Genomic DNA, 27,846 nt, shown 5'->3' on the forward strand with positions numbered 1-27,846 from the left:
TACTAGTAAGTAATATTTGGGCTATCCATTTAGATCACTACTCATATTTTCTATTACATTAAAGGAACTGTTCCACTAATAATTTGCTGCAGATATAATTTAAGTTAAACTCTACATGAAAAAGCTGATAGCTACACAAAGGATACAATAAGGAGTCATAATTTCCTTTACAGAAGGTTCTTGGAATTACAGGATGAAGAACAGGGATCTTTTCAATAGCAAGAGTCCTCACTGCACTTAAAATATTTTTATTTGAAAAAAAAATCAGTGTACATATAATTTTAAGCACATGCCCTCTGTATAAAGTGAAGCACATAAGTTATCATATAAAAGGAATACTTAAAAGTTCAAAGGCAAAAAGGACTAAAATTTCCATGAAATCATCAAAAGTAAATATGATTATAATACAAGTTAATAATTCTCATATGGCTACAATTTGGTTTTAAATGGGAATTCAGAGAAGCTTGAGCCTATAGATTTAAGATTAAGCATATAACTATGTGCCAAAGCTTTTTCTGACTCGACTATCACCATTTGTGTTCCACTTAGCATTTTTTCTTATTCTTGAAACTATAAAAATTGGCACACTGCTTTGTGATTATTGGTGGTTTGGACAGTCATGCTTAAAAAAGGATCTCAGCTGAGACCAACACAGTTCTAACCAAGTATTGCAGATGTACAACACAGATAAAGCCTGAAACAAAGTAAGTCGAGCAAAAACTTTAATAACAAAGATACAAGGAATAAGAAGAATTACTAAGATAAGGTTAACAAATATTTGGTGCAATAGGCCTTGGTAAATGTGCAAGTTAGTTTTTTATTTTTTATTTTATACCATAGAGTTCTGAAACATAGCCAAATAACCAAAATATTTTAGTTAGCATAGGTGCCTTAGTTAGCATATTAGCACCATTTTTACCTAACCATAAATGCTAATAGCAAACACAATGAGGACACTGCCTAGAAAATCAGCTTATTAAGGAAATATTACTATAATTTTGCCTAGAGAAATCAGACAAAAATGGATCAACAAGTTTTAGAGAAGCTGAAAATAGTAATTAAGGCACTTATTTTTAACAAGTTTAAAATATCAAAAGCAAAGTATATTTGGATTTCTTTCATAAATACTTATCACTCTCAAAACTAGGAACATTGCTTATTTTATATTGCTAGGGACATATAAAGGAAAGGTCATATTACCACATAAAAGGAAATTCACAAAGACACAAGTGAGGATATTATTTTGTAGGCAGAAATCAGCACTTGGATTTCCTACCTGTACCCAAAGTTTCTGAGATTTTGATGTGGTTTCAGTATGTACTAAAATTGAACATAATAAACTGTCATTTAATGTCCAATATTATCTCTTCTATTAAAGAGCTCAGGTTCCCTTTGTAACAGCTGCTGCATGAAAACATTTTCATAAATTCAACTAGAAATTTTTTTAAATCCATCAAAGAATCTGTCTAAGAAAGCAATTAGTGAAAGTAGAAGCAAATTTTTATTATTTTTAAAAAGACTTCAAACCCATTCAGTGCCACATAAGACAATGATAAAATCAATGATAATCAATAAATAGATCAATCAAAAGCTAATTTTTTGATGCTGCACTGGGAGGCCCATTTCTTATTATTGTTTTCATTCCTCCCCTAATAAAGAGATATAGATTGCTTTAAAGATGGTATTTTTGGCATCCTCAACTCATATACTCTTATAGATTTTTTTTTTTACTACATAATCTGACACTCTTGTGCAGTGAAGCATGATGATATTTGTCCAGGTAACAAGTTCAATAGTGTCATAAAGTATAAAACTAAAAACTAGCAACTCACTAACAAAGAAATACAAATAGTTAAACTGATCTATACCACCTGAAGATGCTCTACTATAATTATAATTATACATGGGAAAATGACAACTAATGAAAACTGATACTGTGTTCATGACAACTCCATCAATACTGAATGCACTCAGCATTTGATAGCCAGTAAAAGAATACATAATTTTTCAAAAATACATTCATGCATAATGAAGACAGAATGACTTTTCCTTCTAATGTATTCAATAGTAGAGATATAATTTCAGTACTATTCTAATAATTAAATACTCTGAAAAAATTTTGTGCGAGAATGAGAAAAAAACTAAGCATTATCTCAACATCCCAAACATAATATATCTACAGATTGCCATTGCTTATAAAATATTTTTATGTTTTAGCAAATACTGTAAGCAATCAAAATACAACAAATTTAAAGAGACTACAAGAAGACTTGTATAATCTAAAATTGACAAATCTATAAAGCTGATTAAAATTACCACTTAGTTTTCAGTATTGATGTTTCTAGGAGATTTGTTAAACGACAAAGAATTTATTTGGAGTTTTTTTAATAAGTAACCATGTGTGTATAGATGTGGTTAAGAGCAGAGATCATGAGTAATTTTAAGTCTTTCTAATGCATATGCAGTTTTAAATTAGGCCAGGTTAAATTTAGGAGCTTCAGTTTTCTTTAATGGAGACAAGAAGTTAAGACAATTATTTATACCACTATAGTAGCTGGCAACAGATTAAGTTGTATTAAACGTTTTGACAAGAAACATACAAGCAGACTTTATTTCTAATATTTCTATTTTTAAATATTGGGTAATGGCCTTTGAAATGCAAATTTAAGATGTAGGCACCGATAATTAGTTTTATCATGATCAAACTGGCATCAAATGTATGGTCATCTCACCATAACAAAAAGTTAACTACATAACAATAATACAGAATTAAAATGTCATATTATGCATTGATATATTGAGAAAGTAATGTACTCATAGGCAACATTTAAGAAAAATCAAACTATTTGTATGAATATCATAAATATTTTGATTTTGGACACTAGAAAAAACAAAGCTTTATGTTATTTAAAAAAACTACTTCCCTTTGTATAATGCCCATTTAGAACTACACTATTTATCTTTACATCTACCGTTTTCCTTAACTCTTTACTGTAAGGATTAGTAAAGTCATATACCTTGGTATACAGTACACGAATAATTCCCTTATAGACTGACTGCTAGATATCAAGGTTTCACTGCATGTACTTATATTTTGACCTCCAGTATATTCAAATCCATGTAATAATGAGATTCTAGTATACTTTATTAGATAAATATCCACAGGGAAGATAGTAATTTATGAGGTAAAATATGGAAAAAACCAATGCAAAAGAGATGTTACTGCTAAAGTAAAAACTGGAAGATTTGATACATTATCAACATCTTAAGTTTTGATTTAATATTGCCTATAAAATTCTGGGTCTGGTAACAAAGCAAGGGGAAAAGAAAAAAAACATTTCAAATATCCAAACTCTGATTTGCATAAGAATACATAAGTAGGAAAATAGCTTCCCATTCCTCTTCCTGTCATATCAGTCTTTGAAAAGAAGGCTTTGCTGTTCTTCAGGACTGGAAGGATATCACAGTGTTGATTTTATATACAAAGTAGGATCTATTCCAGTATACTCTAGTGAAATAATTCACATATGGAGAATAGTTAATTTTGATCTCATGGCAAAATCGTCCATATTTTGAGTAGGTAAAATTGTCACCCTCTTCACAAACCACCTATACCAAAAGATACAAAACAGCAAATTAAAAACGTTGGCTTTATCTATGACCAAACAAGAGATAGAGAACATTATGAAGTGCAAAACAGATAATTTTGATTACATTAAATTGAAAAGTTTTTGCACAAACAAACCCAATGCAACCAAGATTAGGAGAGAAACAGAAAACTGGGAAAGAAGTTTTGCAACTAATGTCTATGACAAAGGCCTCATTTCTAAAATATATACAGAGCTGAGTCAAATGTACAAGAATACAAGTCATTCCCCAATTGATAAATGGTCAAAGGATATGAAGAGGCAGTCTTCAGAGGGAGAAATTAAAGCTATCTATAGTCATATGAAAAAATGCTCTAAATCACTACTGATTAGAGAGATGCAAATCAAAACAATTCTGAGGTACCACATCACACCTATCAGATTGGCTAACATGACAAAACCGGAAGAAGATAAATGTTGGAGAAGATGTGGGAGAAGTGGAACACTAATTCATTATTGGTGGAGCTGTGAGCTGATCCAACCATTCAAGAGAGCAATTTGGAACTATGTCCAAAGGGCTACAAAAATGTGCATACCCTTTGACCCATCAATACAGCTTCCAGGACTGTATTCCAAAGAGATCATAAAAATGGGAAAATGTCCCACATGTACAAAAATATTTATAGCAGCTCTCTTTGTGGTGGTCAAAAACTAGAAATTGAGGGGATGCCCATCAATTGGGAATGGCTGAACAAGTTGTGGTATATGAATGTAATGGAATACTATTGCGCTATAAGAAATGATGAACAGGAAGACTTCAGAGATGCCTGGAAGGACATATACGAACTGATGCTGAGTGAAAGGAACAGAACCAGGACATCACTGTACACAGTAACAATCCCAGTGTGTGAGGAATTTTTCTGGTAGACTTAGCCCTTCACAGCAATGCAAGGACCTAAAACATTCCCAAAGGACTCTTGAGGCAAAATGCCATCCACATCCAGAGAAAGAACTATGGAATTAGAAAGCAGAATGAAGCAGAATATTTTCTCCTGCATTATGTTTTGTTTTGTTTGGGTTTTTCTCATAATTTCTCCCATTCATTTTAATTCTTCCATGCAACATGACTAATGTGAAAATGTGTTTAGTAAGAATGTTATGTGTAGAAACCATATAAGATTGCATGCCATCTTGGGAGGGAGGGAGAAGAAAGGGAGGGGGAGAAAATCTGAGACTTACAGAAGTGATTGTAGAAAACTGAAAACAAATAAATTAAAAAATTAAAAAAATGTCTGCTTCAGCTCTAGGGGAAAATCAAATGTAACTAGCAAAACTTTCAGTGAACACTACATCACTGATATACATAGATTGTATGCCATTTTCACATTAAAAACTGATATCTTAAGGCACTTTTAGTTGGCAAAACACTTTAGATTTATTATCTCATTTGATTCTCCCAATTATCCTTTGGGGTAAGCATTAAAAGTATTGTTTCTATTTTAAGGAGGAAGAAACTGAGGTTCCTGGCTAGCAGCGTGAGAGGCACAATCCAAACTCTCATTTCTCCTGACTCCAAGTCCAATGCTCTTTTTATTAAACCACTCTGTCTCCCTATTAATCTTCAAGAACAAGCTTTAATTTGATCACCAAGGCATAGCCACTATACGAGTTAATGAACACTTCAGCTTTACAATAGGACTGCTGAAACCAAAATTAGTTAGACCTTTGGTTTCAAAATTAAGAAGGCAAAGAGTCCACAGTCTTTCTTACTTCATAAGTCAGCTTTTGCTGGTCATCAAATTTGACTAGAAAAACAAATACTGAGAAATAACCATAAGTTCAATTTTCTAATTGTATAGTTTTCAACTCTTAATTATGTGAGTAAGAAAGTAAGACTGCAGCTTATCCAAGACAAATCTTTATAGTTTAACTAAGGGGTCAGGGATGAAGGGTGGATATGGAGATTGTTTACTTTACATTCCACTTTCCTTTTTGGACTTTTACCAGAACCATAGACTTAAGCTCGGGTTCATTATGAAAGACATTTGAAATTTAATTAAATTAAACACAATTATCTACCCAAAGTGAAATAAAGTGAGAGCGAGAGAGCAAACAAAAAACTGAAAGGACAAGTATGTGTAGGTCTGAATTTTGCACAATCTAAGGAGAATGAGGTTCATAAAGTACAGAAGAGAAAGGAATTAAAAGGATGGAAATGCTGGTGAATTTTTCAGCTCCACATAAATCAGGACTCTCTAATACAACTTCACTATTTTGCAGGCAATAACAACTGACTTATTTTAAAGAAATGCTTTATAATAAGATACCATGCCAAGTGCTAATTACCTACTGAATTGTTACAATTTCATCTTGTCATTTAAAAACCAAAGGATATAGTTATAAGTAATGTTTTACAAAAATGCAATATCTGACTTACAGAATTTGGAAAGCAGAGAGAAGAAAAGAAAATGAAGTTACAGAGCACCAATCTTCACCCAACAAACTATTCTAGAATGTGGAATAAAGTATGCTGCTAGCTGGGAGAGAATAGGATAGATCTTGGTTGCTAGCAAACTGGTCTGAATCAAGTTGACATCATAGACCTTTTCTGAAGTCAAGGACTCTTGAATGTGATTCCTAGAGAATCTCATGTATCAGGTATCCCAACTCCCCTAAAATTTTTAGATGTAAGAGACAGTTTTATTGCAGACTAGGGTGAAAGAAAGTCTAGTAGGAATAAGGAATTGAAATAAATGTATAAATTAAATTAGCACATCCAAGTCAAGTTTGTAACCTCAAATAATAGCAACAAATATTGTATTTCTTTGCTTATATTTTAAGTGTAAATTCTAAAAATAAAGCCTGAAAATTAATTTTTAGACCTCATTTCCCTATAATAAGATACACATAAGTATTCAATCTTCCAGTTACTTACATGGCCATTGGCAATATCCAACAAGTCTTTAACCCTACATCCTCTCATGGTTCCCACCTCATTGCAGATAGCATCTTCTACAATCAAGTAGTTCGCTTTGTAGGATGTAAGTATCTTATAAATATCTTCAGCAGACCTCTTTGAGTAGATTTGATAGATCTATCAGATTAGAGAACAAAATAATAATGACTTCAAAATGCATGCAAATGCCAACCATCCAATATTTACTTACTCACAACCTCTAGGTGCAGATCTGTGGGTATCCAAAAGTACCCTCTCTCTGTATGACTTTTGCCAGTGATGAACTTGTGGTTCAAGAAGTTGTGGAAGAAGACTACGTACTGTAAGGATTTGGAAAAAGAGCTCAATTTTGCTCAAAATGTAATTGCTAGGGTTAGAAGTTATAGTAAGAAAAGACTTTTCAGATCATCTTTACCAACAGCCCTTTAGAGTTTATTCATATATAATTTGCCTTTAAGTTTTATATGCTACATATGGCACTTAGCCAAAGAAGAATTTAAGAAATTATGATTAACAATTTGTTGAGAAAAAAACACTAACATACTTAAATTCCAAAGTAATCCACAAAGAAAAGAGTGAAGAAAATGTGGCAAAGGTAGCAAGCACAAGTCACTTAGTGGAAAGAAAAAATCCAAGAGAGATTCCTTTCATGCTTTCTCTTGAATATAGAAGTATATATAATTTCAGCTGTTTGATGTTTTTTGAACTATAGAGAATTATTATTCGATATTTAAATAAAATAGCAACTATTAATTTTTAAATCATGCCTATCTTAAAATCTGAAAAGTTTCTATACTCAATAATTAAAATACAAAAACTAGGTTTGGAACATTCCACTGAAAGTCAGCAGATGCAGGTTCCAATCGCAGCTATGGGAATTTGGAAAACTTAAACTCTCTTGACCCTACTCTGAAGGACCTGAAAAACTCTCCTAAATTTTCCCTTTCTTTAGCTCTTTTTCTCCCTGCTTTCTGCTTTACTTTGGATATGGAAAATAATTCTAATGACACTGACAGATACTAGATGAGCTCTAAATTTCCTTCAGTCCTAAAATTCTACAATCTATTAAAATTAATTCAGAGAACTTAAATTAGGCAATGATGTTCCGAACTGAGGTAGTGGAATGGAAAGGATGACAGAAAAGACAGAATTGAGAGACAGCAAATGACTGACTGTGGCAGGTGAGAAAGGAAGGAGTAGAAGATGATTCTAACCTAGTTTAAGTGGAAAAAAAGTGAGGCCATTAATAGAAACAGGAAAGATAAAAAGAAATGCTGATCTGGGGGGTGAGGAGTGAGGTAACTATTTTGGAAGGGAAGTTAAACATGTAAATTGAATGCCTAGTAGCAGACTTGAAATTTAAGTATGAAAAAAACAGAAGAGTCTGGGGTTAGCAATTTAAACTTTTGTTGTTATTCATTCGCTTCAGTTGACCCCATTTGGAGTTTTCTTGGCAAAGATTAGTATTAGAGTAGTTTGCTATTTCCTTCTCCAGCTCATTTTACAGATGAAGAAACTGAGGCAAACAGGGTTAAATGTCTTACCTAAAGTCACACAGCTAGTAAGTGTATGAGGCCAGATTTGAACTCATGCATACTACTTGCCAGGCATTGTGCTAAATGCTTTACAAACATTTTTTCTCATTATCTTATTTTATAAAGCCAAGCAGTTTAACACGGACTCTAGATTTTGGGAAAGCTGATACCAAAGAGTTCAGAGACAGGTTAGCTAGGATCTCAAGAATTAAAATCTTACAAAAGAAATAAGTCCAGGAGTGATGGAGAACTCTCAAGAATCAGATTCTGAAGAAAGAAAGGCAAACAACTGCACCAAAGAGGAAAAAACAAAAAGGAGCTGTCTGAAGAGACCAAAGGGGAGAGGTAGTGTGAAGGACCTGGGAAGGGCAAAAGTCCCAATGTTAAAAAAGGGGGAAAAGAATAACATCTATGTACCACAGGGCAGTGAGCTTAATTTAAATTATTGGGAGAAGTCTAGAACAGATTATTTAAGAAGTGTTTGCTGAACACGCAGAATAGGAAGCCAATAGAAAGAACTGGCATGACTTCATTGAGATCAAACTAAAGTTACCTCTTACAGACTACCACTTTTTTCCTCTCTCTTTCATTTTTTGATAGTTACTAAACTGGTAGATTGAAAGAATGCACGTTTGCCTGGATTTTTAGCGAAGTGTTTGATACAATAGCTCACACTTATGGAAAATACGTAAAGATACAAACTAGATGATGACACAATTAAGTGGATATGTAACTGGATGAACTGCCACGCTCAAAGAGCAGCCTCAATGTCAGCATGGCAGGAGGTCTCCAATAAAATGTCCCAAGGGGATACTGTGCTCTTCCTTCTTCAAACTTTTCAAAACCATTTAAAAACAAACAATATATAGTAAAGGACAAGTCTCGATTTTGGCTCCTCTAACACTTAGTACCTTGTACTGCCTTAAGAGAAAAAAAGCTGATTTAAACTTAGCTTTCTAGAGTTGTTTCAAATTCTCCTATTTCTGCAATCAGCCAAACACAGGCACATGTTCAGAGATAGCTTAATTAGCGAACTCTATTAAGTCAGGCTTGTGACAAGGAACGAAGTGCCCAAATGATTTCCCAGATGGAGAATTGTGAATGCCTTACGTTTTCATTTCTCTTCAGAAGGTCTTCATCATTGTAAAGAGGCAAATTGGTCACCATCCATCCAGTGCATAACTTAATCACACCCATCAATTGTGGACTCCCTGCAAACACAGCTGCAACTGGAGCCTGCCTTCTGCAAAAACAACATTGATTTACATATTAAACAGACAAGTATATTGTTTAAAACAATATTTTATATCAACTCTAAAAGACTGTCAAACTACGCATTATACATAGTGACAAATTCCTTCTGCTTAATAATCACAGAAGCAGAACTGCATAATGTTAGATGCCAACCTAGAATTTCAAGATGACTTTTAAGATGTGCCTACATTAGCAAAAAGAAAAAATAGATACTATTTAAACCACAATTTGAGATCATATAGTTTTTAACAAGGATTTACATGTACAAAATATAATTATAAAAGCACCAGCTGATTTTAAAAAATAAAGATACTTATTTCTGCTCAAAATTCTTTTGAAAATTCCTCTTTGGGAACTATTGAGAAGCAGTTTACAGGCCACAGAAGAAGACTCAATCTTGTGATTTTTATGGGTCTCCATCTTGTTTTTTGCCAAAGAGCATGATGCAGCACAATATGACACAACATGAGGCAGAGCCTCCCCTGACTCTGAATACTATTTCAAAAAATAAAAATCTCAAAATGACAATGTGCTACCACTAAGGATATGTTTTTATAAAGTTTTATTTTTAGCATTTCACAGTGGAAGAAATAATTAGAAATTATTTAATTCAACATCCTCATCTTTACAGATGTAAAACAGAAGCCCAGAGAAAATTTAATTTTCTAAAGTCATGTCTAGTTACTAGCAGACCTGAGACAAAATAGATGACTTGACCCCCAGTGCAGAACTGTTTCGACAGTACAAGCTTTCTCTCTCAGGATAGGCATCGGATACTAATGACAATTCTAATTCAATTCTGCAAATATTTTATTAAAAGACTATTAGATGTAAGGCACTCTTTTAAGCAATGGCGACAAATACTAAGGGACAATTCTCATTTGGATATATAAATTCTGCTTTGCTTGTGTATAAGAAAGTAATTACATATAATTATATTTCTTTGTTCAGTCTACTGAATTCTCAGCTGCTAAAATGGGCAAGTAATTACTAGGTTTTCTCCCTTGTATTGGTACAGTGTCTGCGCTAATACTGTTTAAAGACTGTTTAAAAATACATTGGGATATGCAATTTAGATACCTTTTAAACTCATAAACCAAAAGCATTCACTAGTGTTAGGTTGTCAGCATCCATGATAAGTCTATACTAAGTATACCCACTGGAGATCAATAAAGGAAACTTAAATTTTTGCTAGAAAATAACAGATTGGACATTAAGAGTTATAAAAGCAGTGGTTTGGAGCACATAAAAACTTCCTTAAAAAGATGTACGTTAAAGTTTCCTTTAAAAGAGTAGATAAATATATTCTGGTGAATAGTGTGAACTGGACCAATGTCTGAGTTAGAGATAGCTTAGATAAAGTCAGAGAGGAAGAATCAAGTATAGTGAGAGCAATAAGGAAGGTAGGTTCAAATGGAGGGCAGAGACAGATAAGGGTAAAGCTATGCACAGAAAGGTAGGCGGTGACTAGCAGAGAGTCTTGAACGACACATGCAGAAATTTGTTACTTAATCTGTTGAGAGAAAAGTTCTATGTAGCTAAGGATATAGTGTAGTGAGAATGCTTCAATATTAGCAAATCGTACTTTCTGTTTCACCCTGGACCTGTGATTTTATTGATGAAAGGAATTCCTGGTGAGAAAGCTCTTTCTACACACAGAAATGCATAAAACCTCTGTAACTTATAGCCTCAGGGATGCCTGGGACACTGAAAGGTTAAGTGACTGGCCAGTATGTTTCAGACAAAGGACTTGAACCCACATGTCCCTGACTCTAAGGTTTGTTTTCCTTCCACTGTGTCACATGGCTGAAGGGGTATGCATAATAATAAGAGAAGTTTATACAAAGACTAGAAGTTCAATAAGGAAAATATATTAAAAAATTATTTGCAGTGCTTCGTAGTTTATAATACTAACAATAATTTCATCTTTACCTAGTTTTCTGCTAACTAAACTTTTTCGCAACCAGGCTATTCCATCATTCAATAAACATTTTTGAAGCGTCTACTCTGTTCCTGGCACTGTGCTATTTCCTCTGTCTGACTCCTTCACATAACTTGCCTAAGCACATGGCCAACGCACAGCTCTCATCATGCCATTCCTATACTAAAAAAACTCCAGGGGCCTTTCAATACCACATAAAGCATAAACCAATGTTGGTACTCAAAGTCTGTCACAATACTATTTGTTGGCCCCTCCTTTCTAGCCCTAAGCAACTCCTACTGATCCATCTGCTTCATGTCTTCTGTGTTGTGGCCAAATTGGGCTCTTGTTTCCGTTCCTATCCTACGACCTCTGTGCCTTCGGATGTACTTGTCTCTATCTGGAACAAGCTCTCCTCTCTTCATCCCCCCTCTGCCTTCTTTAGTTGGTTCCTCTCTTGAAGAGCCAGATCAGGAACCACTTCCCAGGATGTATCTACCGACCTTCACAAGTGAAAAGTGCTCTCTGCCTCCTGAAATTTCCCCTAGCACTTGGCTGGGATCTTGCATTTGCACTTCTCTCACCGTTCTTGGATCAAAGTTGTCTATGTGTATCTTTTCCTCAACAAAGCTATAGATACCTTGAGAGCAGCAACTCTCTCTTCTCTCTTTTTGGAACCTCAGATACCTTCACAAAGTGTCTCATATACAACAGGAACAAAACTCTGATGATCATAGTGACTGACGTTTGCAAAACTCATCAAATTGTCTAAGTTATTTTTTTCAGAACAATGCTGTGAGGTGGGTACTACTGATTAATTACTGGTTCTATGTTACAGATGAGTCCGAGAGAAGTTAAATAACTCAACCATAGTCTTATACTTAGTAAGTGTAAGACCTGGGATCTGAATCTAAGACCAGGGCTCTTTTCTACCAGACTGCATTATGTTATTAGTATTCTGTAATAACAGAATTACAGATTTAGAGCTAGAGGGGACTCCAGAGACCATCTATCTAATCACCTCTATTTTACAAATGAGCACGTTGAGGCTCAGAGAGGTCAAGTGATTTGACCAGCATCGTACAGGTTATGTTTGCTAAACTAAATTACACATTTTAAAGATAACACTTTTTTCAGATATAGTTCAAATTCACAAGTGTAATATCTCTCAAAGCTAATTAGCCAAAGGAACATTTACCAAAACTATAAATCCTACACTTGAAGCTATAATGTTTTTAGATCTGAAAATCTGAATAATTTTTAAAATCGGCATTTGAAAATTTCACACATTAAATAGATCTAATAATTAACTTTTCAGGTGGGGATATTTCCTCCTTTGAATCATTCACTGAAGCAACAAATGAATTAATTAAAACAGCTAAACACATAAGGTATTTTTAAATAAAATTACACAGGAAAAATTATGTTATTTCTGAAGTTCAATTCTTACTTTATCCAGGTCATAAGTTCCACTGTATCTGGGTCGTAGAATTCTTGTAATTCTGAAAGTTCTGTCATTATTCTTGGAAAAAACTGAAAGGCAAAACAAAAACCCCCCAAAAGTAGTATACTTTAGGAACCAAAAGTTCTAAACATGTTCATAATACTTCAATGAACCTAAGATCTTAAAAAAGAAGTGTAGAATACAGCACAAACTAACCCTGTTTTCATTGAAGCAAATAATGCCACAGGTTTCTCAATGAAATATCTATTCTTACTAAGTCTAATTCATATAGCTAAGTCATTTTTATGTTGAGCTTTATGTTCAATAAAGGTTCCTAAGTTAACAATTAGATTAATAATTATTTCTACTATTCTGTCAAACACATCCAAATTTATCTAGTTTCAAATAAATGGTTAATATGGTTATTAGTAATTTTTAAAAGTTTCTACTAAGTTTCATGTGTCATACATGCCAATGTATTTATAGCATTTGTATTTTATGGATGCCTAGGAAATCGGGGATTGGCAGAGTATTTTATTTTCAACTATCAGTTTTGCTGGCATCAGTTCTTTGGATGACTTCATAATGAAGACAATCCCCCAATTTCTTATTTCATCTTTACTTTAAATACCAAATTTGTTATTTTAGATTTAGATCTTATACAAATCATATTAGGTAACCCATCTAAGACTGTAGGATCAATGACTCATAAAATTGATTATGCAATAGAGTCAGTAGCTTTCCTAAGATATTAAGTTTCCCTAGAGAATCAAAAAACTAGGGGCAGGTAGGTGGCACAGTGAATAGTGCACTGGCTCTGGAGTTGGAAAGACCGGAGGTTCAAATCCAGGCTCAGACACTTTACACTTAGTAGATTTGTGATCCTGGGCAAATCACTTAACCCCCAACTGCCTTGCAAAAAAACCCTCAGAAAACAAAAACAAAACAAAACCACACCAAAAAAGTATGAACTCTACATTATGACTTCTTGTAGGGTAAAATTCTCTAAAAATAGCCACTCTTACATGTTCTAATTAATTACTGATATTTACAAAATCCATTTGTGTATGGTAAGACTGCCTCATACCAAAAATTTTAAGAGCTTCATAAGTGGCAAGCTAAGAAAATGAGAGGAAAGCCAAATGCTACATTACATTTTACCAATTCAATTGTTATATGACTCTAGGGAAGCTCTCACATCTCTGCAATCTACTCTCTATTCTCACATCTTACCAATGGGAACAACTCATAGGTAAGACATAACAAGTAAGAAATATAAGATAAGATGTTATTAGTCTGTCTTAGTAACAACAATAATTTGTCTATCACAGGTTAGGGAGAGGTATTGAAACTTTATTTCATTGGTGGAGGGGACACTCAGGGAAGGCTAATGCAGGTTGGTATCATCTTTGAAACAAGTCTCAGAGTTGTCCAGAGTCATGGTATCAAACAGAAATGGGGGATGATCCCTCTAAACCATACATAATGATCTCTGGAGGTCATATATTAACTTAAAAAACCACATGTTAACATGTTTTATTATATTTTTATTTTGTTAAATATTTTTCAATTATACTTTACTCTGGTTCCTGCTGTGTATTTGACACCTCTGGTCTAGAGCAATGACTGAGTGGTTAACTGTCCTGACCTGTGTCACCTATCAGGTGTCAGAGGTAAAACTTGAACCAGGTCTTCCTGGCATTCTCTACCACTATGACAGGCTGCCTTTTCATAGATTAAAGATGAAAAATAAAACTGACAGGATTAAATGTTTCTTGAATCCCAGTGCTAAACATTGCTTTTTAATAAAGTTAACAGATAGAGTATCAAAATTTCATCTCTTAGATATACTTGACTAGAATGTTTACAAGGATTTTGTCTCTGTAAAACTACTTAGTTCCTCCATATAAAGATTAAATGGCATGTAGTTTTCATTTTCTGTATCTTTAAATCAGTATCATTTACCAATAAAAAATTAAAGCAGTAGTAGTATTAGGCAACAGTTAACATTTTATTTGTGACAGACTGTAGTCTGAAAAGGTTTTAGCTTTTTATTATATAACTTTGCAATTATAAATACCTAGAGTTCATCTTTACTCAATACATTAAGCTACATTATGGATTAGATAGAAAGCCTATTAATTTCTACCACAATATAATAATAGTCCTATAAATTTTTAAATAAGAAGAAAAGATCTTACCTCTTTCCATAAGCTAAAACCAATGATAGTAGGTACAGCCATGCTCAGAATAAGAGCCTAAGACATTAAAACAAAAAGAGTCAGGGATCATTAAGCTTTTCACATTCATTTATATTATTGGTTATAGTACAAAAGGTCTTAAGGTAATCTAAATATTATAGAACCAGAAAAGACCTTAGAGGTCATATAGTACAATTTCTGACTGAACATAGAATTTCCTTTATAATATCTTCTTACCCCTTGTCAATTTGTCACTTAGCCTTAGTTTAAACACTTCTAGTGATAATTTTAATGAAATCCTTCCTTATGCTGAATAAAATCCAACCCCCCTACTTGCAGTTTGCTAGTCCTACTTGTGCGTGCTATGACTGACAATAAAGACCATGTCCAATCTTCCTTCTACATGAACTTTTTGTTTAGGACATTGTTAAAAGGAATAACTAACAAATAGTTGTAAATAACATCTTGCCTGAATATGGACAAAAACAAAGACCAGGTACATAACTGAAAATGGAAGAAACAAGTGAAGCAAAAGTAAAAAATAACATCTCCCAACATATATTCAAATGTGAATCATTCTAACACATTTGAGTACATACCTACTCAGCACACGACAGTTACTACAAGTCATAGAAAGCTCATGAATTAGCTGAATTACAATCACTAAGTGGCTGGGTGCCAACTGTTAAGGTTCTAAGATAAGACTGCTATAAATTACTCTGGCATGGTTATCAGAAGAAAAGAATCTGATTATTATTAACGCTCTACAACTAGGTTTATCTAACATTAGAAAGATAACCATAACTTCAACTAATTTTTAAAGACTTCTCACATGGCAATCACTCCAAATTTTTCATGCTTTATGCTTTTTAATCCCAGTAATCTTATTCATGCTTATTCTATTCTGTGTTATTCCAATTTTATTCATTAGCATTACAACACAGAACAACAGCTCACCAAAAATATTGGGTGTACAGCCCTCAATCGAAGCCATTTGAAAAGGGTCATCCAAAGTTCAGGAGAACATACACCAAATGCTGCAAGCATGCACACATAAGGAGTCCAAAGGTATTTCATTCTGGAGGAGAAAAAATGATATAAAGATGAGCCATTGAACTTTTGGGAGAAATACTTTTTCTCTGGTCAACACGAGCTATGGTTCTAACCCAAATAATACTGTAAAATTATATAAGGAATAGTTCAAGCCTGGGCCTTTTTACCAACCGACTAAATTATTTCACAGCCAATGACATAATTGTGATACCTATGGAATCTCTTATATAATGACAGATTCAAAAGATTAGCACTCCAAACTACAGAAGAATGAAAATCAAGTAAAACACACTCAAAAATCTATAGCACCATAACTGGCACATTGAGTTTTCTACATGTAAGGAAATACTAGTTACAAAGTAGATAGTAAACTCACACAACTCAAGAGGCAGTAAATGTGAAACATATGGATTGTTTTTAAAATATTAAAATAAATTAAATAAAAGTCATCATACATTACACTAAAGGAGAAGATACATCCCCTAATCTGAAAGGCCAACAGCACAGAGAATAATATTGTCTTTGTATAACACGTCCCTTGGTACTTGACGCTGACAGATTATTATCTGGATGTATTACATATAAGACCTCTATATGAGAATTCACATTTACTTATATTAATCAACATGTATTTACATAATAGGATAGCTGTGGAACTAAGAAATAATGTTCATTCAATGAGTCAACAAAGATTTACTGAACACCTACTGCCTGCCATGGTAACTACAACTTACATCACAGTGTTTACAAAGTGCTTTATTCACAGTAACCCTTTAAGGCAGGTACAACAAATATTATCCTCATCTTACAGATGAGGAAACTGAGGGCTCAGAGAGGTAAAACGATATGCTTATGGTACAGCATATAATAGAATTAAGGGTTAATCTGCCTAAGGATAGTATGAAAGTTTCTTCTTAAGAGGTCAATTGCATATAGAATCTCAAAAGGACATGTAACTGCAAAAGGAAGGGGGGATTTCCTTGGTAAGGGGAATGGTATGAGTACAGGAACAGTGCAGAGATTAGCAAATTACATGTATTAGCATGGCAAAGAGACTGGCATGGTTGGAGTAAAGAAATAGTTTATGGATGAAAATGTATTTGGGGGGGAGTGGTAAAGGAGAGTGACATGAGGATTCTAAGTAGTTTAGATTTGACACAATGAAAATACTAGGTTCTTAAATGATTAAAAGAAAGGACAGCAGTTGATTCTGGCAGACGACTGTTGCACAAGCAAAAGTCATGAGAGAACGGAAACTAGAACAGATCGTAGAGATCCAGTCCAGTTGTAAATGAGGACACTGAGGCTCAGAGAGGTCAAGAGATTTGCTACCTGCATACCTAATGCCACATTAGGTACATAATACATAGAAGAATCTTGGTTCAAGTCAGACCTCCCAACTCCCAGGGCCCTTTTCACTGTATCCTGCTGGCAACTCTCTGCAACAAATTCACTAGATGGTCTCAACACTAAAAGATTTTCACAAAAACAAGGTCATAGCAAAAAAGAAGTATAACTTTTAACTTTTTAGATATTAAAACCTTCCTTTCCCCCCAACTCCCACCCACCAAAAGGATAAGCCTCTGCTTGAAGAAGGAAGAGAAGACAAGTGAGGGAAGGCTGCATGGGAAAAGATGAATCACTGGGGAATCAAAGATTCAACAGAAGGAATTATGTAGTAGAAAAAATGAAAGATGGGAATAAAATAAGAATTAGAAAGGTCTTTTGCAAACGTATTAGGGAAGATGGGCTTCACACAAAGGCAGGAATGCCAGAGAAATAAGAAATAAGAGGCTGCAAGAATGTCACTGAAAGGGTAGGGGAAGCAGCGGGGATTCAACCTTGCCACATAGCTTCAATTCCTCAGTGTAAAAGATTAAAAATCAGATATCAATGAGTTATATTTTTATGCTAATAGATCATTATGGAATATTTACCAAGCTAAATAAACAGCTTTAAAAATATGCCTAGAAATCATTGAAGAACTTGCTAACAATTATGGTTGGGGGATACATTTAGGGTTATATACTCTATTAAGCTTTGAGTGATATAATTCTAAGTACTGTTTGTAGAATATAATAGGTATACTTTAATTCTTTAATGTAGAGACAGTGTGAAGTTGTGTAGTGGTGTTAAACTCAAATAGAAATGCTGAATGTTTACTTAGAAAACCACAAATTAACATTTTCTCTGTTGTGTTATATTTTTATACTTGGTTAAACAATACCCAATTACATTTTAATCAGGAGTTTTGCAGGGCATCTAGAGACTCTGAACTTGATACCTCTAAATTCAGGAAAACCTAAGTTCAACTCCTAACTTAGTTATCCTCTTGCTAGCTGTGTGATCCTAGACAAGGCTTTTAACCACTGTAAGGTTCAGTTTCCTTATCTGTAAATTGGGCATAAGTACAGCACTTACCTCATTAAGTTGTAAGAATCAAAGGAGAACCTTATATAAATTATCATTATAAAACATACTATTTTTCTTACTAGAGGAATGAATTTTCATTACTTATTAATATGTAAAGATTACATCCATCAAATAAAATGATAAAGGTACAAATACTTAAGTCATTTTAATGAGTTAATAAGAATAAAATTACTCAAAATAAAAAAAAAAAATAAGGTACTCTTAAGCCTAATAAGAACAGAATCACTCATGTGACCACAAGCAAGTCATCTGACCTCTCTCTACTAAACTGGACTGCTAGCTATTCTTCAATGTCATCTTGCCCTCTCACAACTCTATTTATTTGAGTAGGACATTCCTAGACATGGAATGCATGTCTTTACACATTAAAAATCTTCTCTGCCCTTTAAACCAGGTTATAGATCTTCTATGGAGCCTTCCCTAATCCCTACGGCTAAAAGAAATTCTTAAACTTATTACATTTTCTCTGAACCTTTCTTTTGTACTTGATAAATTCTACCTTGTATCATAATCATTTGTGTATGTCAGAGGTATCAAACTCACAGCCTGAAACCTCCCAAGTGTAGTCTGAACCAGATTAAAAGGTAACTGGGAAATGTTTAACAAAATAAATAAAAATATAATGCAACCTGGTCATGTTAATTTGTGATTTTTGAAGTCAATGTGCAACCCACAAGGCTCTGTTTCCATCTGAGTTTGAAACCACTGGTGTATGTGTGTATGCTTGATGGGATGCTTTTTTTTTTTTTTTGAGAGCAGTATGTGTTTTTCCACATTTATGTCCTCAGAGCTGTACACATGGTAGACACTTAATTCTTTTTTTTCCTTTAAATTGATTTATTTAATTTTAGTTTTTTAACATTCACTTTCATAAGTTTTTGAGTTTAAAATTTTGTCCACCTCCCACCTCTCTCCCTGCCCCAGGATGGTGTGCAATCTAATAAAGGCTCTACATATACATTCTTATTAAACATATTTTCATATCTGTCATGTTGTAAAGAAGAATTAGAATGAATGGGAGAAACCATGAGAAAGAAAAAACAAAATGAAACAAAAGAGCAAACAGTAGGCTTCTATCTGCATGCAGACCCCACAGTTCTTTCTCTGGATGTGGACACCATTTTCCATCATGAGTCTTCTGGAGCTGTCTTAGCTCCTTGCATTGCTCAGAACAACTAGGTCTATCAAAGCTAGTCACTGCAATGTGGCCATTACTGTAGACACTCAATTCTTGTGAAGTTAAATGATTTTCTGTGAGGTTTAATAACTGATTAGGAATTCTGAGTTTGTGTAGAGGTAGAAAAAAGAAGAAAAGGATGAAGATCAGAAGGCATGAATATCAATATAACAACAAGGATCACCTGAAAAATTCAGACTAAGCAATTATGGCACAAATTTGGCTTGACATTGTCCTATCGTTGTCCTATCAAATTTATGTAAGAAGTACATACATGAAAAATGATTATGCAAATGAAGACTACAAATTCCTTTTATCTAAATATAAAGCGTGATAATAATTTGTAAAGGAAATGAGAATGAAGGGGTACTCTATTAAATTTCAAAATGCGGAAGAAGCTAGATAACACTCCAGCATGAATTCCTGGAAATCATGAGTTTGCATGGATTTAGCTGCATAAAATTTTATACACACTTTCCTAAACTATCTTTTTGCCAAAAGAGAAAATGAACTCACCTTAAAAATACATGGGCCAAATAAATTTACACTTACCCTTCTAACACCATTGCAAGAGAACCCAGTAAAATAGTGTGAATTACATGATAGACTATTTCTGGTCTTTCTCCAATTCGACCATCTTCAAGAGTAACTATTTCTTTTAGGGGTTTGCCACTGTGGAAACAAAATAGGATTTTTATTTTTTACAAATTCATATCCAAAAATTCAAGAACGTTTTGCCCTCTTTGAATCTGGTCACGACCCATAACTCAAATATTAAATGAAAGAAATATCAAAGATTTTTGGAAATATTTCTATAGCCAAATATCTGGACCTATTAGCATTAGCCATTTAATCCAGAGAGTAGACTTCCAAGTCTTTTCAGATGACTTACAGAGAATGCCAGCTGCATTATGTGATGCCAAACTGACTCAAGAATGAAAACCTGTTCAGGAAATATAACTTTTGAAAAGCCTTTCAGACTTCCCAGGCCAGTTAGTACTCATTAGTGAATGTTAAAATAACTGGTAGTTAATAGTATACTGGCTAAAATTAATTAAAATAAATTAAGCCATTAAAACTAAGAATTTGCAAAGGACTTTTTAAAAATAAAATGATGAAAATGTTCTCAAGAAGACAATTTAACTATTATATCACCTGCACTACCAAAAGGAACAAAATTGACCAGATCTTTAAAAGTTATAAACATGTTGCTATTATTTAAATATTATACTACTAAGCAAACTTCTTTTGTAAAAATTTATTCAAGAGGATAGGGATATTTCTTACAATAATGAGTACAATAACAAAACATTACCATTTCGAAAGAAAATAAATTCTATTAACATCAGATTATCTGCTTTATTTTTACTAACGAAAATGGAAGTAATGGCAGTTACTTTTGTTGCAGAGTCAACTCAACCTCTGAATAAACCGAAAATAATCTGTATCTATCTTGCAAAGTTTCACTGCTTATTCAGATGCCGAGTTTATATTTGGTTAGATGTCATATTTTTGGTTGTTTAAGATTAAGTTTCAATTTTAACTGGTAAACTATTCACAAATAACAGAATTTGACAAGGTAGTGAAGGATGAACTTAAAATTCTTATTTACTAGAAAATGTAAATGTATTGCAAAACAGGAACTTTACATTTATTTACAGTATTTTGGATAATAACAATAAGCTGAAAATATGTTTATATTTACAAAGTGCTTTACAAAAATTTTTCTCTTTTGATATTTCTAACAACCTTCTAGGTAGAGAGTATAAGGATTATCCCCATTTTACAGATGTGGACACTGAAACTTCAAATTAGTGCTAATTATAAATAAATTAGTGCTAAATTATAAATAAATACAATAGGCAAGGGGCAGAGCTGAGACTCAAACTCAGGTCTTCTGAACCCAGGCACTTTTCCCTACCTCCTGGATACTTACTTGATTCTTCTAAAAATAACTTGTATCACAGAAAAAAGGCAAATAATTAAAACTAAGATATAGAAAGGCAATAAAGATGATTGTGTCAATCGCAAAAAAAAATCCTGAGATGGAGCCTGCAGGGATTCTTGACAAAGGAGCCAATTCATTGTAAAATTCCTATAAAGAAAAAAAAGCATGACAGTGAAAAAGAGCAGAGGTTTTCATGTATACTGAATATCAAAATATCTTTCAATTAAAAACTGAAAACTTTGCTCTTCAAGAATATTTGCAATAGTATAACAATGATCTCTCTTTGTATAAATCGCTGATGCTATTTTTCCAGAAGCTAAGTATCTATGTTATATTTGAATCTGTGTTTTATCATCCACTCCCACTCATTGAAGGGTTTTTAGCTAACTGCCCCAGATGGAGAAAAAACCCCCATCATTTTGGCTTCATTAAGATAATATTCTAACCAAGCGAAATCACTGATCACAGACATCTGTTGGCACAAGGGAACACAATTCAAGTTTATGTTACAAAAAAGTACCTATTTGCTGATTTAAATTTGAGGTTAAATATAACAATGTATTTAAACAACAGAAATTTAAGGTTAAAATGCTGCACAGAAAAATATGGCTTTGAATTAGCTTAAAGTGAAACGAAAGGCTGGACTTTAATGTAAACGTGCACTTTTCAGTTGTCTAAGCATGCATTTGTCAAAAGGACCCTTTTTATCTTCAGCCTTCTTGACTCTATTAGACTCATCTAATCAAACCCTATTTAATCAAGATCTCCCCTTACAAGATACCAAGAAGTGGTCATCCAACCTTGGTTTGAAGACCTCTAATGAAGAGGAACTAAAAACACCCCAAAGCAGCCCAGCCCACTTTTGGAGAACTCTAATTGCTATTTTTTTCTTTATCAATTTGTCTCTTTGCAACAGCCACCCATGGCTTAGTTCTACCCTCTGGAGTCAGGCAGAACAAGTCTAATTCCACGTGCACAAAGCTCTACTTGAAGACAACTATTATGTTCTCTCTCCATCTCTCCTCTAGACTAAACATTCTCATTTCTCATACAACACTAACTAATTCTTAAAGAGGTTACAATCTGCATCTTTCAAAGGTGTACCCGCACTCGACAAAGCACACAGATCCTTAAAGTACTGAAGTTCAGGCTGAATCTTAATTTGGATTTTAAAGATTATACTTGTAACTTATATCTGATTACAATGGAAAAATGGTTTGTTACATATGTATATGTATATGTTACATATACATTGTGCATAAATATGCTTTTCTAAGAAAGAAATAACCAAGTATTTGCTTCATGGTTCTGGAGAAAGGGTAACAGAACTCAAAAGGGCTAACAAAGAGGGGACACTCCTAACAATGTACTTGAATTCTGAGAGTTCGTAACAGTTGTCAGATTTTATGCAGAATCATGTACCTAGTATAGGAGAGTTCAAATTGCTTCTGATACAGGATCTTCCTTCTGGTAGAAAAGCTCCTCCTCTAAGTGTTTTAAATAAAAATCAACAAAGTAAATTTCTTCACCCAAGGATCAAACCAACTTTTCAGATGGCATTCTCAGTTCATTTAGGAAACATCTTACCCTAAGCAATCTTTATTTAAAATTGTCATGCCTTTAACATTGACCCTAAATTATGTTTAAGTTAATGTGGCTCTTTATTCTTTTAAACCCCTCCCCTACCTGTCCTATCCTCTTGATTTATCACAATTAGGGAAAAATTGGCACTAATGTAATACAGGGTTTTAAAAAATCACATCTTCTCTATGTAAGGATCTAAATGTAATTTTTTTAAAAGATGAAAAAAATCTCCTTAATTCTTCTATATAATTCTTTCTATATTGAACAGCTTATTCTTTATTTTTATTAAGGTCAAACTTACTTAGTCATATTTAGTCCAAATTTTGCCTCAAGGAATTTTAACATGTGCCCATTTTCTTTGTGTGGGACAAATGTCTGAGGGGAAAAAAGACAATTAGATATGTTTATGTATGTTAATATAGTAAGAACAAATACCGAAGAATAACAAGGCAAAATCATAATAATTAATGATATGAATGTTAACAATGAGCTCAACTGTTTATAAAGCAACACACAGCCCTTTCTTCTGAAACGCATTTACTTGATTATGATTAGATTGGGTAATGGCAATTAAAAATTTTAAGTGAAAAATATAATCTATAAAAACATAAAACAATATATATTAAAAACAGTATATTTTAAAAGATGACTCAAAGTTGAAGTAAAACAACTTTTCAGAAGGAAATCTCAGTTAACTTAGAAAATACAATGTCTCTACTAGGAGTCCTCCTTTAAAAGTCTTGTTACTTTGAATAATGGCCCCCATGACATCTAAGTTATTCTTGCTCTTTGAAGATCTGTCCTCTCCTTCTGTTTGTCAACACAACTACGTCTGGTCAATGTTCAAATGAAAATTATAATGTTAAAAACATTGTCACCTTGTTGCTTTCCTATTGTTAGTGGACAATCATATTCAATATTTTATCATTCAGCTTTTCTTTACTAATCTTTGAGAACAGCTTACCTTCATTACAACATTCAGCATCACTGTTAGTGTAAATATTAAATAAAAATACATCACTTTCAGCATTCTGGCTATACGAGTTCCTTTTTTCACATTCAGCTGTAAACAAAATTTTTGAACAAATATATGTATGAACTAAGTTCACTAGTTAAAAAAATGAATTAAAAAACAACCACCACAGAACAAAGTTAGACCATAATTACCTGCAGGCATTTAGCAAGCATTAAGGAAGCTACTAAGCTTAATAAAGGAGATACCAATAAAGCTGGATTTTCAAACTGTAGTAAATATCCCAGGAAGAGGGACAATAAATAGATTTTGTATACTTCATGAACCTGTCGGGACAAAAATAAAACCAATTCAAATAAAATAAAACGTGTTTTAAAATTTATTTCATTCTTTAATACTGATTCTTTGAAATGTCAAAGAATAAGCTAAATTTTAAAGCACCTTTTCTCTGATTGACCTTAGTTCAGTCATAAACATAATGTTTTACTAAACTGAACCCTAACTTACAATTTGCTTCATGATTCCTTGTAAAAACATGAGACAATGTCATGAACAGTATATACCAAATGGAAGTTTTTGTTGATAATGAATTGAATGATTTCAGTGTAGAAAAAAACTCTTTGCACATGAAGGTAAGAGTGAAAATATGTCTCTAAATCAGTTTTGGGCTAAATTTAATAAGGATGGAGAAAATTTTCTAAAAGTAGTTGTCAGGTAAAATTGCTTTTCGAACCTCTGTCATAATTGTGAAAACATGACTTCTAAGTCTCTAAAACATGATAATACTCTAAAGATTCACAACTTTTGGTGTTACTCCATGAAAATGCATCCTCTCTGTGGGTCAGCCCAGAGATTATACAAATTATATCTCTATTAAATTCAACATCCTAGTGAAAGAAGAAAAATAAATCCATCATGTGGTCATACCCAACCTAATAATTAATAAATGGGTTACATAAAAATACATCATGAGACAAAATGATGGACTGAGGTTTGATTAGTTAGGAATAATGTCAAAAGTGAACAATCATTCAAATGATATTTTGGCAGTTTCCTGAGTTTATGTTTGCAATATATTAATAATATAATCACAAAACAATGTGGATCAGGGTATTTGCTTTTGAAATATACAAATATTGAACTCTGGAAAAGAATGGTAAAATTTCAAAAGCTAACAGTCCACAGGAATATTTTACTAGAAGTTAGGATAAACGTGTACAGGATATCAAAATTACTAGTGTCTAAAACTGATCTGCCTAGAATAGCATGATTAGCAAGCAAGCTAGGCCTAAGTTACTGCAGAAGAAAAGGAATCTTTCAAAAACTGAAGAGTCCATCAATATAAAATATAGCAGGTCAAGTGTGAACTACACATTAGGTCAGCAAAAGAGGAATTTCAGGAGTCCAAAGTCAATAATCTGAAATACATCAAAGGGAAGAAATCAGTTTACTCCACCCCCCCCCACCCCCCCACCTTGAGATTAGTAAGGAGATTTCTGGGCTCAGGGATGAAAAGGAAATTTCATGTGATAGGGAGCAGCACCTGGGTGAGGGACAGCTCACAAGTCATGCATATTTCAAGGAGCTTCAAGACCTTAAATGGTATGACTTTTTAAAAAATATTTGTTTGGGGGTTTTGAGAAGAAGAAAAAAATATATGTTTTATAACTGGACGAAGAAACCCTAATTAAAAAAAATGTACTGATACTTCTTTACTGGTTTTACATTATGGGTACTTTTGGTTGTTCTTCCCATTCCCAAAGTAGGGCTCCCTCAAGGGACAGCTTAAACAGCAGGATGATCTGGATTTATGGAACAAGTTTCTTTCTAATATTTATTGATAATAATAATATTTATTCTAGAAGGCAAAATGTTTTTGAAAGCATAGACAAAAGGAAAACAATGAACCATTTGTATTTAAAATAAAAAATTCAAAATGTCATAATACCTTATCTGTTTGCATGAGAGAAAAGGAGTCTAGGAGGAATAAGGAGATTGCTTGAAGAAACAGGAGATAGTGGCTGTATTCCCACATCATCATGAAAGTATATGTTGACGCACTCACCAACAAGTAGCAAAATCTCTAGGGGAAACAAGAGGCATGACCTAAATATCAACAGTGTTGTTATTGATATCCAAGGTTATCCCTATGAAGCTGGGGTCAAAGAACCTCTTATGAGACCTGAGTAACTTTAAACTACAATAACTCTCTATATTTCAATCCATTATGAGACCACATAATTGTTACTGAACAATAATAACAACACTGAGTGTCTTCTGAATAAGGAACCTTTGGGAGACAGTTGCTATAGAGGCAGCTGGTCACAATGCAAAAAAGTCAGACTTGGAATCAGGAAATCCATCATGAGCAAGTCCTAATCTTAAAATACTAAGTGATACATAATCTATTTCATAAAGTAGCTAAGTAAGGTATGAAAAGCACTTTGCATACCTTAAAATGCTGTACAAATGTGAGTTATTGCTACCGGGAAGATTTCACAGCAGAAAAATAAGGATGAGAGAAAAAGTAAAAAAAGAAAATATGACTGTTAAAGGAGAGTCTACTCCAACCAACCTCCTTCACACATATACAAAATCCTCACAAGATCAATTGCAATTTTTTTTAAATATAAAAGAAAGGAGGAGTAAAAGAAGGAAAATAAAGAGAAGCTGAAAGCACATGCAATTCATTTCTATCAGCCTGATTCCTTTCTTTAGAAGTGTAGCCTATTAGATAAAAGAAGAATTGTTTTTCCCTGAGATAAAATATCATGACTTAGGCAGGAAAGTATCCAATAGAAAGCTAGCTCTGGATTGGGCTCAAACAGCAAAAGAGCTACCAATTCCTAACTCTCCAAAGTATGACCTAACTTGAGTACTTTAAAAACAAAACTATTATCAGAAACATTTAGATAATTTCAGCTAAATAAAGCAAAGAAAAAAAACTGTAAATCCATGGTGTCTTCATCCTATAGAGAGGCCTACTCCATTGCCTTATTGTGGCAAGGTGACCTTGTGTCTCTGAAGGCTGTCAGTGGTACCACCTCTGGTAAGTTTTACCAGACTAGAAAAGTTTTTAAGTGCAATGTGGCAGAAGACTTATGTCTGCTTTCTACCTAGCCTAGCTAAGCAAGGAGAAGTTCATCTTCAGTAAGCAGCCAACTGGCAATGAACTCTAATTATAGAAACCAATGAAACAAAGAAAAACACAAAATGACCCTTAGTCCTGTGCAGGTCCTCTTCCAATGATATTAATGGGCTGAAGGTGCTAAGAATTACTTAGTTGTTAGGCCATTTATACAAACTTAGCTGGTCACAGCCAAACATAAGACCCTAGTGTCCAGTGACTAACTGGAAAGATCCTGCTGGAGGAAATAAGTCATTTCAAAGTTAACATTCTCAGTGTAAATTAAATGAGAAGACAGAAGGAAATTCAAGCTAAATGGAAGAATGCCTCAAAAGCCCTCCCACCTGAGACAAAGGAGTTAGCTGAGCGAGTTCTTATCATGACTCCAAAAGCAAATAAGAAAGTTCATTTCATGGGCCTTCTGGATATTATGTATCTCAGTGTCCATGACATGCATTTTAGAAATACTATCATAAAGAAGTCATCTTACGTGCAAACATCTGTTGTAGGGGATAAGGAAGCAGAGAATATCTATGAAGAACGTGGTAAGACCTTCAATGCAAACATAGATGGGGAAGAACAGTGAAAAATATGTTGAGAAATGTAGCTCAGGAGTAAGAAATGACAGAGGACAAAGGCTCATAGACCTTCTT

The 27,846-nt window shown here is 33.5% G+C and overlaps 1 protein-coding gene across 4 annotated transcripts in view; it reads right to left on the minus strand.

Annotated features, from left to right (window-relative positions):
• Positions 1 to 232: 232 nt before the first annotated feature.
• Positions 233 to 27,846, minus strand: part of DPY19L4 (dpy-19 like 4) — a 60,250-nt gene continuing 32,636 nt past the window's right edge. For all 4 annotated transcript variants that reach the window (XM_072603495.1, XM_072603497.1, XM_072603496.1 and 1 more), the window contains 12 exons: positions 26,015 to 26,149; positions 24,261 to 24,392; positions 24,058 to 24,156; positions 23,395 to 23,468; positions 21,498 to 21,656; positions 20,114 to 20,233; positions 15,856 to 15,976; positions 14,899 to 14,955; positions 12,704 to 12,786; positions 9,189 to 9,321; positions 6,523 to 6,681; positions 233 to 3,609 (listed from right to left, as the gene is read on the minus strand). In XM_072603495.1, the coding sequence (XP_072459596.1) occupies positions 3,445 to 3,609; positions 6,523 to 6,681; positions 9,189 to 9,321; positions 12,704 to 12,786; positions 14,899 to 14,955; positions 15,856 to 15,976; positions 20,114 to 20,233; positions 21,498 to 21,656; positions 23,395 to 23,468; positions 24,058 to 24,156; positions 24,261 to 24,392; positions 26,015 to 26,149 (1,437 nt within the window). In that variant the 3' untranslated portion in view covers positions 233 to 3,444. The remainder of the gene's footprint in view (positions 3,610 to 6,522; positions 6,682 to 9,188; positions 9,322 to 12,703; positions 12,787 to 14,898; positions 14,956 to 15,855; positions 15,977 to 20,113; positions 20,234 to 21,497; positions 21,657 to 23,394; positions 23,469 to 24,057; positions 24,157 to 24,260; positions 24,393 to 26,014; positions 26,150 to 27,846) is intronic.

The sequence above is a fragment of the Notamacropus eugenii genome, chromosome 4, assembly GCF_028372415.1.
Source record: "Notamacropus eugenii isolate mMacEug1 chromosome 4, mMacEug1.pri_v2, whole genome shotgun sequence".
NCBI lineage: Eukaryota > Metazoa > Chordata > Mammalia > Diprotodontia > Macropodidae > Notamacropus > Notamacropus eugenii.